The sequence below is a fragment of the Brachypodium distachyon genome, chromosome 4, assembly GCF_000005505.3.
Source record: "Brachypodium distachyon strain Bd21 chromosome 4, Brachypodium_distachyon_v3.0, whole genome shotgun sequence".
Lineage (NCBI taxonomy): Eukaryota > Viridiplantae > Streptophyta > Magnoliopsida > Poales > Poaceae > Brachypodium > Brachypodium distachyon.
The window spans coordinates 11,126,614-11,144,136 of record NC_016134.3 but is presented as its reverse complement, the minus strand read 5'-3'; the positions used below and the strand labels follow the sequence as shown (position 1 = coordinate 11,144,136).

Below are 17,523 nucleotides of genomic sequence, written 5' to 3'. Positions count from 1 at the left end.
TTGAAAAAAATATACAACTTTTATCTTCTTTCGGTCAATCCGTTTGTGAACCAGTGTGATGTTATGAATTTTTTATGTCAATTTCTCCATTGCCAAAAACTTGAATATGGCACGTGCGCATTTGGCTGCCTGTAAGCGTGTTCATTTTTGAAGAGCTTCATGCGCTAGCCAACGCAACTAAAAGACCGATCTGATGGAACGGGCAAGGCAATTCACTTATATTTCAACACTCCCCCTCACGTGTGGCCCCCGCATACCTAAACGTGGACCAAAAGTGCGTCGCAATTTAATTACGGCAACCGGGTCTCGTACTCGAGACCTCTTGGCTCTGATACCATGAAGAGCTTCATGCAGTAGCAAATGCAACCAAAAAATTGATCTGATGGAAAGGGCTAGGCAATCCACTTATACACTTCAACACCCCCCATCACGTGTGACGGGAAAGACAAGTCAACACGTGTAAACTCAGAGATATGGCTCAAGAGGCCAATATGTGGACGGAGGGGGTAGAAGCAATTTTTAAGATAAATTGTGAAAGCCAGGACTTGAACTTGAGACATTTGGCTCTGATACCATGTTAAGATTCATGCGCTAGCCAACGCAATCAAAAAACCGAACTGATGGAAAGAGTTAGGCAATCCACTTATACACTTTAATACCCCCCCTCACGTGTGACGGTGAAGAGAAGTCAACACGTGTAAAATCAGAGGTATAATTGCTCAAGAGGCCAAAACATGGACGGAGGGGGTGACATCAATTTTTAAGATAAGTTGTGAAAGTCAAGACTTGAACTTGAGACTTTTGGCTCTGATACCATGTTAAGATTCATGCGCTAGCCAACGCAACCAAAAGACCGAACTGATGGAAAGAGTTAGGCAATCTACTTATACACTTTAATACCCCTTACGTGTGACGGTGAAGAGAAGTCAACACGTGTAAACTCAGAGGCTTCCACAGTGCAAATCAGGGCCACTTCGCCAGTCCTCACGGCCCAGCCCACCACGTCCGCTTCCAGGCTTCCACAGTGCAAATCAGGGCCAGGTTCGCAGCCCACCAAGATGTTCGTTACACCTGCGCAGACGAAAAAAATCCCGATCCCCCCGTCCGTGGCGCTGCTGCTTCGCCTCCCATGCGCCGCTCGCCCGCTCCCAATCCCATCCATGGCGTTGCTGCTTCGCCTCCCATGCCCCACTCACGTTGTTGCCATCCCCTGCCCTCCCAGGCGCGCGCCCCGTCTCCTGCCCTCCCTCCGCGCCGCTCCGCCTGCCCTCCCAAAGCGTCCGTTACTAGCCTGTTCGCTCCCCGTCTCCATGGAGCAGCCGCTTAGTCATCGAGTAATTAACTTTTGCTGGTCACGCCACGTCCTGCCATTTACCATGCTCCGCCCCTTTTTCTTTTCCCATTCCCACTCATAATTAGCCATGATCCTCCGCCGATCTTCACCATCCTATCTCCACCCACCCCTCCCCCATTTCTCTCTCTCTCTCTCTCTCTCTCAGGTTGAGGATGAATTTTCTAATCGTGGTGTTCTTGGTCTCTCTCTTCGAAGGTTCAGGATGGATTTCCTTTTCCTGGTGTTCTTGTGTGGTTAGCATGAATTACTGTGGCTTTTAGTGAGCTAAGTTGTTTGATTATCCTTCATTTGGCCATGCAAGTCATCTCTCTATGGTCTGTCATGGAACACAAATTTGCCCAGTTCGTTCAGATCAGGTAATTGTCCATGCAGTATGCATATTGTTACGACCTTTGTAATTCCACTGAAATTTTCTATTGTTAGTTACAGTCAGGTGACAAGAAAAAAAAATTATACATTAATGATTAAGAAAATATCACCGGTTATATATTCGTATTTTTACATTTACTACCATCAATTGTTTTATGACAATCACCAAAGGTTCGTAATTTACCCAGATCTTGGTTAAATTTACCCTGCATTTATTCTTGATTTTCTATTATTATAGATACAGTCAGGTGCCAAGAAAAACATTTACGTCCATGATTAAGAAAATATCACCTATTTTTCCCAGATCTTGGTTAAATTTACCCTGCATTTATTCTTTCCTTCATGTGTTCACACAGGGAAAGTGGAATCAAGATTGAAATTTGATCGCAATTCCTTCTTACGGGTTTAAAAGTCACAAACGTATTGCTGGTGTTTGTTTGAATCTAGCACCTTCCTTAGTCAGATAAAAGCATGAATATTTAAGCACTTACGAGATACACAATGTTGAAGAGAAATGACAAGGACGTATTGCTTTAAGATTTCAATAGCTATTATTTTTTTTCCTCTTATTGATTTCGGAGTGAGCGAGCAAATTAACACACCGATATTTATTTAAATGTGCAATGGAGCAACCAAAGAAAATTCAAAACCTTCAAGCTCATGGACTGTTTCTGTACAGCTTTGCTCTTCCTATTAGTACTCTTGGTGACGTCTGCACATTTGTTTGGCAATGTACACATTTTTTATCTACTATCATAAAGATGTGCGAAGGAAAATCAGATTCTTCTTGTGGCTCCTATTGCTGAACCGATTATGGACTGCGGACAGACTTCATTCTCGTGGATGGCCCCATGATCTTTGCTGTTTCTGTGATCAAACAATTGAATCCTGATTGAATCTGCTCCACACATTATGCTCTCTTGCACTTTTGCGAAACAGGTATGGTTTGATATGAAGACAAATTGCGAAAGCGCTTTCTCCATTGCATCTAGATCAAATTCTTTGAAAAGTGTAGAAAGCTGCTGAGGTTGGGAAAAAGCAAAGAATCTTCACATACTATAACCGTGGCTGTTTATATTGTTTGGAATATTTGGAAGGAAGAAACAGACGCATCTTCAACAAGGAATCTCTTTCCGCTGCTGCTATTGTATCGTTGATCAAGAGTGATATTTGCTTCTTCAGGGAAGCTGTTACGGAGGAGTAGAACCTCTTGCTTGAGAGCCTTGGGTTCCTTTTCTTTCTCTTTTCTTCTTCTCTTCGTTTCTCTCTATCATGTAGTACACTTTTCCCTCTACTTAATGAATGGCAGTGAATCCTGCTTGCCTGTCAATATTTTTACAAAGGCCGGTTATTATATTCTAACATGTTATCAATTTAATCTTTAGGTGATGAGGCAAAGCTAACTTGATATTTTCCAACCTAATATCATGGATCTGGAAATGAAAGTGCGATTAGTGTCTCAGCATTTTCTACAAAACTGATATTACAGTTGTTGAGGGGGCTCCCTATAGGTTATCCATACATGTATTTTTATTATCACATCCATGCCCATGTGATTCTGTCCAAGGCCATTGCCAATCTATAAATATAGTGTTGTTCTTTTAATATCACATCACCATTCTCCAACCATGAAAATGTTAATTTAAATATACTAATATCCAATTCAAATTTGAATATTTCAAAATTCAGTTCTATGTTTTGCACTATTTTAAGTGCTTTTTCATAGCATTTAGCATCTTAGCAAACCGGTATCCCCATTCCCGCAGCAATGCGTGGGTACCATCTAGTTTATGTAACGAAGAAAAACAACATTGCATACACATGCACATGGTATCTCGCTAGCTAGCTACTGCTGTTATTCCTGGTGGCAGGTGTTGGCGCAGTTGGTGTTGCAGCTCTCCCTGCACGACCTGGCCGTGCCGTACCGGCAGGGCTGGCACAGCCGGTCGTTGCAGAAGCTGTAGCAGCTATAGAAGGCGGACTGTCCGCACGGGCCGCAGCTGCAGCTGCTGCTGAGCCGGCAGCACTCCATGTCGCAGTGCTCCCGGAGGTAGGCCGACATGCAGGGGTTGCAGTAGGGATGGTAGCAGTACTCCCTGCATTTCTCGTGAGCTGACGCGTCACACGTCGAGTTGCAGTGCGAGCCGCAGTCGCCGCATAATATTGGTGGCCCCGCCGGTGCAGAAACCGGAGCCCGAGCTGGAGCTGGAGCCAGAGTTGGTAGTGGTGGTGCAATGGGGGCTGGTGGTGGTGGTGGTGCTGGCCCTAGAGACGGACAGCGGCCCGAAGAAGGCAGGGCCAGCAAGGCGAGAATGGCAGCCATGGTGGCCGCCTTGAGGGCGAGAGCTTTTGAGCCTGAAGCCATTCTTGTCGCTGGACACAGTTTGTATCAAGCTAGCTAGCAAGAGGGAGATACTATATTGTACTAGATCCTAATTAAGATAGAGCAAGAGCCGTGTGCATTATGCTTTTTATACGCACTACGTTTTAATGTGACGCAGGACCCTATAGCATACCTATGACTAAACCAACTATACCTATAGATTGGATATATTGTCTATGTCAATTGCACCAAGTTGCCAAGTCGAGATCTGCGTCACGCATATTACACCATCCATTTCACAAAAAATGGCGTCCACATTTTTCGAAGTCGAACTTTGACCAACGATTAGACTAATTGTATGTAGATTATATGTTACAAATTTTATATCGTTGGAAAGGTTTTTAAAATACGAATCTAATGATATAATTTTTGTAACAGATAAGCCTCAAATCATTAGTCTAATTGTTGGTCAAAACAAAATTTTAAAATGCGTGCGTGCCATTCTTTGTGAAATGGAGGGAGTACAAGTTGACTTCATAATTAATTTCTGCTCTAAACGCGGCTTGATTCCTCCCATAGATGTGTTGACTTAGTTTTTTTGCAAGACTACGATCACCAAGGAGAACGTGTCTAGAGTATTTGACTAATCCAACCTACGAATTGCGAATAACCACATTGTCGCCTTGTCGGGACTCTGCATTTACATCATGTGCAAAAATAGATTGAGACATACTCATGCAAACTTCGGCCATGCAATGATGCGGTAGTTTCGGGAGTATTTTTTTTTGTAACACATAGAACCTCTTTATTGCTTAGAAACAATAGCTACATCCTCGATTAGTAGAGGTAAAATGCTAGGGGGAGGGGAACTAAAGCAGGAGCTAATTGGCTTATACTTCATCAGTTCTGCTAATTGATCATGCGCAACACGATTACTCTCGATCGCGACAACAGTGGGCGATATCAAACTGAGCAAGGTCCTCCAAGTAGCTGAAGCAATCTTCATAAATGGAAGCGGCGGCATTCATCGACAACATCGGATGAATGGGAAAATGAGAGGAATTAATTAATTAATGCGTGGTGGAAGAGGAAACGATACAGGAGTTATTCTGGTTTTAAGTTCAAAATGCATGCACAGTCTTAAGTCTTTTACTCATATGACTTTCATATTATCCGTACATGCCATACAATATTTTTTAGAGAACTTGCAAGAGATATATGCACAACTGAAAAAACGGAGGGAGTATACATAAAGCATCTGGCAGAACATTTTTTTATTGTTTTGCGAACTAGGACTTCCAAATTATTCCGTGTCACATCATCTCTCATTAGTACATGCTAGTAGCTCTAATTTCCTACACATCCATGCGCGTGGCAATCGCGGGCGCAGTTCTGCCCACACTCCTTGCTAAGCCCATCACTGCAGTTTCCACAGAACCAGCCATTGCAGTCGCTGCTGCAGCTCGAGGATGCTACGGTTTCGCAGTCGCAGCTGCCATCGGCGCATTTGCCGCGGGCCTTGCAGTCCTTGGTGACCTCCGTCATGCAACGGTCGCATCTACTTTTGTAGTCGCAATAGTAGCTGCATTTGGAGCTAATGGTGCCTATGCACGGACTGCTGCACTGTATGTGACAGTCATTGCATGATATCATCGGTCCCGGCCCCGGCGCTGGGGCTGGTTGTGCCGCCGGCGGCAGCGGTGTCGGCGGGGGTGATGTGGGCAATGGCCGCGGCGGTGGCGATGCATATGCTGGTGGTGGTGGTGATGCATATGCTGGTGGTGGCGGTGGTGTTGACGCCTGCATTGGTGGAGGTGGTGCTGGCCCAAGAGATGGACAGCGACCCAAGGAAGGCACGGCCAGCATGGCAAGAGCGGCAGCAATGGCGGCGACTTTGAGAGCGAGAGCGGATACGCTGGAAGCCATTGTTTTGTGAGCAAATTAAGCAAGCAAAGTTCAAGAGCTACTAGCTATTGACTAGACAAGATGGAATACATGGGATGAAACATGAGGACTTAATTGTGGTGTACATATGAAGGGGTTGGTTGATGCAATTTATAGGCATCCAAGAACCCTAGCTAGTTAAATTAGGTACCTCACTAAAGACTAAACTAAACATGGATGGACGATTTTCTATGTACATTACAAACCAAGTTGCAAGTCAAGATCTGGGCCATTCTTGTTATATTACAAGTTGATCGACTTCATAAATATGACTACTCACCTCGACCGATTCCTCGCATATAGATATATGTTTGAAAATATGGAAAATAACAGCACAGCAACACATTGCATACACATACTCTCGGTAGCTCTAGGTCCTTTTGTGATTCCTGGACGCAGGTCTTGGGCACGTCCCTGTTATTTTCTCTATGGGCGCAGTCAGTATTAAAGCCATCCTGGCACCACTTGGCAGGGACAGCATCGCGTGAATGATAGCCATTGTGGCTGCCTTGAGGCGATAGAGCGGCAGAGCCTGAAACCATTATTGTAGACACAATTAATTAGGATTAATTAAGCTAGCTAGAGGGAGATAATGAAGATCTAACAAGAGCCATATGCAATGTGTTTTATAGGCACTTGCGCAGTGCAAGATCATACACAGAGACTTATTCAACTCTCTGTGTATTGGATTGTTGATGTAAATTGCACCAAGTTGCCAAGTCGGGATCTGCGCCATGCATGTTAGTACAAGTTGACTGCATGATTACTACTCTTGACGTGGCTGTGTGTTGACTTCTAATTTGGGCAAGACCTCGATCACCGAGGAGAAATTAATTAGTTACTCAAATGTAATATATCCAGTATTTTGACGTGGCTGTGTGTTGGCTGTGTGTTGACGTCATAATTACCCGAACACGCAGAGGTCACAGCATGAATTGGAGAAGTTGATTGTCTGGCCATGCATTGGTTGTGGCTGCAATGCTATTGCATTCCCTGATTCAATTTTTTTTACGGAAAGCTTTAGGTCATAAGACCTATTGTGAGATCGAGATAGCCAATCAGAGGGGGGGTGAATGATTGCGCGGAAGCAAATTAAAACTTTTCCCGAAAGTTCAAACCCTAAATCACTTTTCTGTTCGTGATAGTAAAACAGCCGTAACTTTTGATTGGATGAACCAAAAAATACGTATGAGTATGGAAAAGAAAGGTATTAAAATTATCTAACCAACGCAACAAGAAGCAGCTCAATCGGACTTACCAATCAAAAGATATGATCAAAATAGTAACAGCTGACAGAAAGTTACGAGGATTAATTTAAAACCAATTTCGAGGAATAACAAGAAAGATGAATTAATCGCAATCTTCTCTTGATCTCGTGATAAACCTGCAGCAAAGTATTATGAACTTGTGATGAACCTGCACCAAAGTATTAGAAAGATCTAGCATGAAGATTTCACGAAGATCCAACAAGAACAGAGATGACACCGCCAACGAATTTCTTTATTGCAACGATGACGATCGATTACAAAAGATGCAACCATGCATCCAAGAACTTTCCAAGAATTGATCTAGATCCAAAGCTTTGAGTTCTCTCACGTCCTTGCTAAAACCCTAGCTAGGATGCCCTCTATTTATAAGGGAAAATTCGCAACCCTAAACCGAATCCGAATCCAACACGGACTCCTCTGTCCCGGTCAGTATTTTGTCCGTGGGGCCCGCATACGACCTCGGATTGAGATGACTCCAAAAGCAAAGTTGTTCGTCTCGACGAAGCGCACAAATTTCATGTGGATCACTTTTCCATCCGACGCCATCTTGATGACGCTACTGTTTAATCTTTAAACAGCTCTCATCCAGCCACGGCTGAACCTACATATCTTCACCTCGATGTCACTTCATGCCATCAACTCTTCTTGTGATGTCTTCAAAACTCGACCATCACGTATCGAATATCTCCAATACCGAACATCTCCGGTATAAACAACATACGACAAACCGGTGCCCTCCCGGATCATCGTAGCCTTGAAGTCATGATACATGTCAGCACTTAAATATCCATATTATCCAAAGTATCCACATCAATGTTTCATCTAAAACACTTGCCAATGTTACACATCACATATGATTTCACACCTATAGCATCTTTATTAATAGTTTAAAATATTTACAGCAAATGGAAAAGAAAAATCATCTGAATCTATCTATCCAAGCCTTGAAGTCATGATATTTCTTTCTTTTAGCTCAAGTTTGAGCTCATCTTAAAATATTCTTTTACATACATCCGTATTGTGAGGGAGGGATCCCATTAAAGAAGCAGTCATTTCGGATCTTCTTCCAGATGCTCCATGCAACTAGTGTGGTAATCTCCATGTGGAATGGGATCGAGCATCACGAAAAGCTGCCGTTTGCATGCATGATACTATCTGTCCTGGAGCTGGCCATGCCACCAATTGGCGTGGTGGTGGTGGGGTGGGCGGTACCGGAGGTGGTGGCAGCGGCGACAGTGCTGGTTGTAGGGACACTAGAGCCGGTGGCAATCCTAGAGATGGACAATTAATGCTTCAGGGAAAGCAGGGCATCACCGCGCGAGAAAGGCAGCGAGAGAGGGTGGCCGTACAATGGCAATCAAGTAAGAGTGGAATGATCGACTAGGTTTTGGAAATAGAAATGTGCAAGTATTTTGAGAATATTTACAAGAGCTATATGTATAAATAAAAAGAAACAAAGAGAGTACTTAAATATATAAAGCTGGAAGAACACTAGAAATTGCTAAGTGAAAGTATGCAAACGTAGGACTTGCATATTAATTATTCGGTGTCACTTCACATCTCAGTAGTCCGGTTTCTAATTTCCTACGCATCCATGATCGTGGCATTGGCGGGCGCAGTTCTGCCCACACTCCTTGCTAAGCTCTTTCCCGCAGTCTTGACAGAACCACTCGTCGCAGTCCCTGTTGCAAGAATTAGAGCTGTATGTGCCGAGGTTATCGCAGTCGCAGCTGCCGTTCGCGCAGGTGCCGCCGGCCTTGCAGTTCTTGATGAGCTCCGTCTTGCACTTGTTGCAGCTAGCTTTGATGCCGTCGCATCTCGGGCTGCATTTCGACCAAATGGAGGCTATGCACGGCCTGTTGCACTCTATATTACAGTCGTTGCATGATATCATCTGTCCTGGCCCCGGCGCCAGTGCTGGTTGTGCCGCCGGTGACAGCGGTGGCGGTGATGATGCCTGTGCCAGTGGTGGTGGTGGTGGTGGTGTGGGCAATGGCGGCGGTGATGGTGACGCATATGCTGGTGGAGGTGGTGGTGATGCATATGCTGCTGCTTCTGGTGGTGGTGGTGGTGACGCCTGCATTGGTGGAAGTGGTGCCGGCCCAAGAGATGGACAACGCCCCAAGGAAGGCATGACCAGCAAGGCAAGAGCGGCAGCAATGGCGGTGACTTTGAGAGCGAGAGTGGCTACACCGGAAGCCATTGTTTTGTGAACAAAGCAAAGCAAGTTCTAGAGCTACTAGCTATTGACTAGAGAAGATCAAAGGCATGCATGGTATGAAACATGAGGACTTTGTGATGTGCATACGAAGGATTGGGTCATGATCAAATTTATAGGCATGCACCCAACAACCCTAGCTAGGTATAGCTACCAGCACTAAACTACACATATGGATGGTGGATTATCTAGTTAAATTAACTACACCAAGTTGCAAGTCAAGATCTGGGTCATTCTCATAGGCTGATTTCATCCACTGCTACGGAATTGGTCAGTAGGGGCGGACCGAAATCAAGGTACGGTGGACAGATCCGGCACTGAGCTCGCGCCACTGGTGCTCCACACCTCCTGTGATATCACCTGAGCCTGAAGCCATTGTTTTAGCTGGACACACTGAGGATTAATCCACCTAGAGGGAGATAATCACTACGGGAGAAACCGGCTTTGCTGGAGGCCACGTGCCGCCGGCAAAGCCAATTTTGCCTCCGGCAAAGCCTTTGCCGGCGGCTTTCCGTCGGTGCCGCCGGCAAAGGCTGTCGGCACGGAGCTCCACCGGCAAAGGCTTCTTTGCCGGCGGCCATTTTACGTTGCTGTCGGCAAAGCCTTTGCCGAAGGCAAATGGAGGGCCTTCGGCAAAGAAAAACACTAGCGGCCCACGCGGAAGAAAACGGCAGGCCAATGTCTTTGCCGTAAGCCATACAAAGCCTCCGGCAAAGAAAATTGCAGAATTAAAAAAAAAAACCGGCTGTTGTTTTACTCCCCACCGCCGCGTCCCGCTGCCGCCCGCCGTCTTAGCTTGCTTCGCGCCGCCGCCTCCGGCTGCTCCACGCTCCCATGGAGCGGCGTTGCTTGCCCCGTCGCTCCTGCCGCTCCTGCCTCGCCTCCCTGCCCCACGCCGTCGCTGCTGCCTCGTCGCCTGCTCTGCACCGCTGCTGCTGCACCATGCTCCTCGCCCCGCCACGTGCTGCCACTACTCGCAGGTGCCGCCGCGGCCAGCGCCCGAAGTCGCCGCAGTTGCCTGCCCGCCTCCCTGTGCCGCTGCACGCCTTCTGTACGTAGCTGTGGGAGAGCCCGCCGCCGCCGCCCGCCGCCGCACGCCGTTTGCACCCGCTCGACCCTCGCCCCTCGCTGTGAGAGAGGGAGAGAGCCTGCGTGAGGGGCCGGTGTGCAGGCCAGGTCGCTGGTGGAGGATGGGTAGAAGAGGGAGAGAAGACAGAGATTGCAGGACGCGAGGAGAAGATAGAAAGGAGAGAGAGGATACGTCCAGAGAAACAAAAAGGAGAGATGAAAATGATGTGCGGCTCGGATCTTGCCACGTCACTGATCCGTGGCGCGGTCACGTGGATCGGTGACGTGGCAAATATGCCTTTGCCGGCGGCTAGGCATATTTTTCATTTTTATTTCGTGTGTCTACTTAGCAAATGTTTTTATCGGTTTATTTTTATTATTTTGACTTGAGATTTTTATCCCAAGTTTATATACCCATCAGTTGACACCATGCCAAAAATTATTAATTTTCGGCAAAGTTTAGGTATTATTTCATTTTCTCTATTAAACGGCTCTAAAAAGTGATAAATAATTCTTTTTACATAAAAGCTGGTGATTTTAATTCACATTACTCATCAAATGATGGTAAATGAAACCACAGAAAAAAAATCAAATCAAAAAGTGAAAAACTGATTACAAAACTTGGTTCGGGACTCCAATAGGACATTTGAACGCTAAGTCCGGAAACTTAGACGAAGATGTTGCAATTTGTAAAGCATGTGCCATTTTAATTTTGTGTATGAACCTGTAATTTTTATCCCAAGTTTATATACCCACAAAATGACACCATGCAAAAATTGTTCTTTTTTCACAATGTTTTAGTATTATTTCTTTTTTCACAAGGCTTGGTTCGGGATTCAAATGTGGAGGTTCACTCTCGAGATCATTCATTTTGTAAAGCTCAACATGCGAAGTATCCACATCGTTAAGTTGATCCCACTAAGCTCAACATACCGTGTCCATGTCATCAAGTTGATTCCCACTAAGATTCATTTGATGTTTGCAAGCTCAACATGCAGGTTGTCCTCCGTGTGCGACATAAATATTTTTTTATTCAAGGCACTCTCATCATAACATTTTACCTCAAACGTAACCCAATTCACCAAACCATATCCTCTCTACTCTCATCGTTCCAGCATGGGATCATTTAACATGAGATCATTTAATGTTTGCAAGCTCAACATGCAAAGTGTCTACATCCTCAAGTTGATTTTAAGCTCAACATGCAAAGTGCCATGCAAATTATATGCATACATACTACATAGATTATCTATGTAATCGCACCAAGTTGCACTACTACAGAAAACCCCATCCGTGATCCCCCTCTAGTGACGGTTAAAACGGACCAAAAAGCACACCGCCACTGGAGGTCTCCCGAGGCATCCACGAGCGCCACCAGTGGCGATCCCGAAACAAGTCACCGCCACTGGTGGTCCATCAGCAGTAACCACCGCCACTGGCGCTGCCCATGGAAACCCTAATAGCGACCAATGGCGGGCGTCCAAAAGAACCGCCACAGACATTGCACCATAGGTGATCACAATACCCAATTGTCAGTATATTCCGTCAACCGCTGCAGCTCCAACGGAACGGGAAGACACCGACGTCTCGGTATCAACGATCGATAAGAGGTGCAGCTGAAGCCTTTTTATGCTGGGAAGGCTGTACGTAAAGAACTTAAACCTCAAAATTGCATACCGCAAGAACAACAGTGGCGGGCAAACCAAAAAACCGCCACTGGTAGACCACTCGATACATGATGGTACTACTCAGTTTCAGACACCACCGCCACTGGAAACGGTTTCAGTGGCGGTGGCCATAGGGCGCCACTGGAAATGTCTAGTGGCGGGTACTGCGCCTGCCACTGCTGTACTTCACGCACTTTTCGGATGGTGCCGAAGGGATTTACAATGGTGGTTTGTAGGTCTTCGGTGGCGGGTATTTTACCCGCCACCGGTGCTAAAACCTCTAGTGACACAGAGTTGGTGGCGGGCGTGATCACCGTCACCAACCCCTTTTTTGACCGCCACTGGAGAGGTTTTCTGGAGTAGTGTTGCAAGTCTGAGATCTACGCCATGCATGTTACAAGTTGACCCATGCGTGTATTATACTTATCTTGACCGAGCAATTTTGGGATAATCTCGATCAGTGGAGAAGAAAAATGTTAATTAATAGTTCGATTGTCTTGAGTCTTGACTTCCTTGTTTTGCAAGATTCCAAATGCTAATATAGCCTCAGGGAGCTAGCTCCAAAGGTGGAGAGTTGAATCTTGTTGTCTTTAAAGATTGAGACGTAGATTTAATTTACTTAGTTGGACACTTTATTTTAATTGAAGGATCAGAAAGAGCTGAATTAATGGAGTGATTCTTCATATACATCATGTGAAACTGTCTGAAAGAGTGAATGTTAAAGCTTTTGGAGACACTAAACGGCGGCTCTCAAGGGGGCCGTGACGGGATGAGAGACTTAAAAAGCCTCACTCTCTTTGCACACTGTGTGTGTTGAATAAACCCTACGCGGGACTAATTAAGTGTCCCCGGCACACGGCAAATCCGGTTTCTCCCATAGAGTACAAAGATGGACTATATAGGTTTTCGAAAGAGAAATTTACAAGTATTTTGAAGAAAAAAAATTAAACGGATATGGAATACCACTACTACAGAAACGGTTATCAGTAACGGTCGAAAAATCATATCAGTAACGCTCGGGGCCGCCGTTACTAACTTCGTGTTACTGATGTACAATCATCAGTAACGGTCGCACTGATCGTTACTGATGTATATATACATTAGTGGCGGTCGCTCCTCCCGGACCGTTACTGATGTATATATAATCAGTAACATGCTGGCATTCTCCATAAGGATGTGACAGCAGTAGTAGCCACAGAACACACCGCCGGGCGGCTGTTGCTGGCAAGGGAACTTGTGGTTGTGGTGAGGCTCTTCTTTATAGCCTTTACCAGCCTAGTTTTCCCTTGGTCGTCACTTTCCAGGCAGTGTTAATGAGTGATTTAATGGGTTTTCAGAACCTACCTCGAACACCCTTCTTCGGAAGTAGTGAATCGAAGTAGTACACCGCGAACCAAGGCAAACAAATGAGTATTGTCACGCAATGGTCTCTGTTTTCAAAAGAAACAAACTTTAGTATCTAAGGGTGTATAAGAAAGGCTGAATTAGAAAAAACAAATTGATCTGTTGGGTATGCTGTTGAGAACCAGCTGATGCTTGCATGTAGAACTGATGAAGCTCTTGCATCTCTCTTGACACGGCACGCAGGGAATCTTCGGTGACCATCGGTCTTACAGGATAGTAAAGAAGCACCCGGTCGAACTCCCTAGCCACGAAATATGATCCGTCTTCGAATCTCTGGCCTTGATATGGGTTCTTGATGAGAATGTCAGACCTATTGTCCTCCCAGACTCCAGTTATGTCAGGCACATGGTGCATCTCATCTTGAGTGACAGTGGAGAACTCCTTGATGGTCTTGCCGCCGCGCCCCCTCTTTTTATGCCTCCTCTTGCTGTCCCATGCCTTCTGCTCCTCTGCCTTGTACTTGTCATCGATCTTGCGGCCACCCATGGACTCAGCGGCACCCAAGAGAGAGAAGGTGGGAGGGATGCTTCCAGCCTGTGCCGACCCTGTTGTCTGGCTATCTTTGAGCTGTGCAGGCATCGACATTGCCCGCTCTTCATCTCCGCCGACATCGACAGGAGGAAGTATCCTAGGGGAAAGGCCGAGAGGCGAATGAGAAGTACCTTTCTGGGCGGAGGGAGATGGAGTCATAGAGGGCCGGCGCTGGTTGTAGAGAGATACCAAGCTTCTAGGCCACATAATTCGGTAGTTTGGACAACCGCCTAGGATATCCACGCCTTCCTCTGGAGGTAGCGGGATAGCATAATCCCGATGGTCGTCGACGACGGAGTCCACCATCACACTCACTTGTGCGTCGTTCATGAGAATGCCGTGCACCAGTGGCGGTGATTGTCTGGGCATCAGGCGGCCAATGGCGCCTACAGGCTTCCCAGGCTTGTCAACATGGATACGACACTTCACCGGTGCCTGCGCGTAACAAGAAGGCATAGGTGTGTAAGATCTTTATTCATGAAGGTAAGGAGTGAAAAAGAGTTTGAAAAGCTTGCTTACAAGGATGTTGTCGCTCGGACCCGGATCGTATCCCGGCTGCCCTCGCTTGGGGAAGGTTGGCTAGCGGGGGGGTTGTCCATGCTAGGAGCCGGGCTGTAACCTGGGATGTAGGTGTCTTCGTCCTCCATACGTGTGTCGGAGGCGGCGCTGCTCTTCAGCGAGGTGCTCTTTTGCGGGGGAATAGGAGGAAGGAGGTTTCTCAAACCTTCCACTCCTCCCCCGAGTATGGCGCCAAGGGCGGGGTGGTCTTTGGCCAATGCCGACACCTAATGATGGACGGCTTGCACTGCATATTCCCGCGACACCTCTTGAGACACGATAGATGCCTGCTTTTGCGCCTTTGCCTTCGCTTGTTCTATTATCTCAGAAGAAGCGGGGAGCTCTTTCTGGACCCTGCTTCGCTTCGGAGCAGGCGGGAAATAATCAGCCCAGCAGGCCCCTTTGCCTTCTCCTAGAACACGGCCTGTGTGCTCCGCCTTTTGCAAGCCGGCGGTCACAGCCGACTCCCACCTCTTGCTCTGCACGGAGTTGTCGGAGGTTTCTGACCTCTTGCTCTCCTCCCATTTGTGGGCATTTTCCTGTTATCATATAAGACAGGACGTGAGTCTATATGGATCAGGAGTGTCATAATTAACACCGAAAACAACTAAATGCACGTGAACCCTTACCGTAAATTTTTTAACAGGCGGCTGCATTGGCTCAATGCCCGCCCACTGCTCGGGTGTCATGTGCTGACGTGCATATTCTCTAGCATGTCATGCACTGGAGGCACCCTACCTGCCGCCTCGAGAATTTGGTCCTGCTTGCGCCAGACCTTCTTCTTCCCCTCTTTCCCTGCACTCCCTAGCCTGTGGTTCAAGGGCTTCCTTAACCGCAGCGCCCTCATGCGTTCACTCTTCGCAGTGAAGGCAGGGTCAGACGATTCCTTCTTGAACTTTTCCCATTCGGCCTCATCAGTTATAGACGGTCATTTCTTCTTTATGATCTCGTACGGTTTGTCCATCCACCTTCTAGCGGTGGTTTTCCAATTAGCAAGTCCATTGCGGACTGCTATGTTGACGGCCGCTAGGAATCGCTCGCGCCACTCGTCGGTGACTTGGAACCTCCTTGCAACGTCCACGATGCACGTGTCTCTAACGACTTGGGAGATGTCACTCCACTCGTCGGTGATCTTGCAATACTTGCGTGCAACGGCTCCACAGGTCGTTGCGAAGGCCTTATGTGCCCTCTCTGGCGACTCCGGGCGGCCTCTCTCAGAGTGCCGGGTGACCACGTAACAGAACTCCTTCAAGTTTTGGCTCCCCCTCGGCGTCTTCTTCCTTGGCTTCTTAGCGGGAGTTTCAGAAGGCTGTGGGTTACTCTCTTCCACCCGTCGCTCGTTGTCGCGCGCTTCTGAACGAGAGCTACCTGAGCCAGAGCTGGCAATTTGCTCTCCCGATGAAGACTCTTCATCGACACGATCTATCTCCTCCCGATCCAACTCTGGTGTCTGGCTACTCTTGCCCATTTCGTACCTATGTGCAATCAAAACCATCAAATATATATTGGCCGAAAATTTCGGCATGACCTATGCTAAAAAACTAGCAATTTTCTCTATTAGGAGCTCGAAACCTGCATAAAAAATCCACCTGCATATGGCCAACCCCTTCTCCAATGACCCGACACGATGGTCAGGCCCACAATTCACATAAATGAAGCATGTATATAAATCATATATATATCATGTATATAGCATAAGTAAACAGCACGTATATAAATCCTAAATTACTCTAACCCTAACACTTGTAACCCTAACACTAACACTTACACTTTTAAATTCACTAACACTAACAATTTTAATTTCAGTGAACCCTAACACTTGTAAAACAGGGGCAGAAGCAACCTAACAGTAAACCCTAACACTTGTAAAAAATTAACCCTACAATGTACTAACCCTAACACTTGTAATTCAAATTCATGCTCTTTAATTCAAATCAGCAAGCTAACACTTGTATAAATCATGCTCTTTAATTTCAGTGAACCCTAACACTTGTAAAACAGGGGTAGAAATCAGCAAGCTAAAATTTGTATAAATCATGCTCTTTAATTATCAAATTAACATGCTTATGTGGCTCGGGAAACAAATCCTAATCCTAAAAACTACAAACTACAATGCTAATCCTAAATTAACATGCCCATCTAACTCAATTATCAAATTCACAAATCCTAACCCTAACCCTAAATTAACAGCAACAAATCCTAACCCTAAATTAACAGGAACAAATCCTAACCCTAACCCTAAATCAAGCTAAATCAGAGGAGAGGGAGGGAGGCAGAGGAGGCAGAGGAGGCGCGCACCTGTGGGGAGGACGGAGACGGCGCGAGCGCGGGCTCGTTGACGACGCGAGGGCGTCGGGCTTGGCGGCGGCGGCGGCCGGAGGGCGTCGGGGTCGACGGCGCTCGGGGTGGAGGCGGTCGGGGTCGACGGTGCTCGGGGTGGCGGCAGTCAGGGCAGCAGGTGCGGGGTGGCGGGAGGAGGGAGACGGTCGGGGTCGACGGGCTCGGGGTCGACGGCGAGGACGCGGGGCAGCGGGCTCGGGGTCGACGGCGGCGGCGGTGGCGGCGCGAAATACCGGCAGGGCTTCGCCCGAGGAGGAAGATGGCCCACTGCTGGTCTACTAGAGGAAAGCGACGCGCAGGCGAGAAGTAACGGGCTAGGGTTTCGGCGCTTGCTTTTATATTGTAACATCCCAAAATTTCAAACCTTTACATGTGCATTGCATCCATGAGCAACATGCCACAATTGCATGTTTGAATTCAAATTTTGAATCACAAAAGGCTTTAAGAGATTTTGTTTACATCCCTGTAACCTTTGGATT

General features: G+C 46.7%; 1 protein-coding gene and 1 long non-coding RNA gene across 2 annotated transcripts; one reads left to right on the top strand and one right to left on the bottom strand.

The window, feature by feature from the left end:
* Positions 1-1,117: 1,117 nt before the first annotated feature.
* On the top strand, positions 1,118-3,053 carry LOC112268795. Its single transcript, XR_002960265.1, has 2 exons — positions 1,118-1,710; positions 2,403-3,053. It is a non-coding gene; the product is annotated as an uncharacterized LOC112268795 (long non-coding RNA).
* A 525-nt stretch (positions 3,054-3,578) lies between these two features.
* Positions 3,579-4,088, bottom strand: LOC104584906 (keratin-associated protein 5-4). The gene has a single exon (XM_010240724.1). It carries the CDS (start codon positions 4,086-4,088, stop codon positions 3,579-3,581), a length of 510 nt encoding a protein of 169 aa, XP_010239026.1.
* Positions 4,089-17,523: the final 13,435 nt, after the last annotated feature.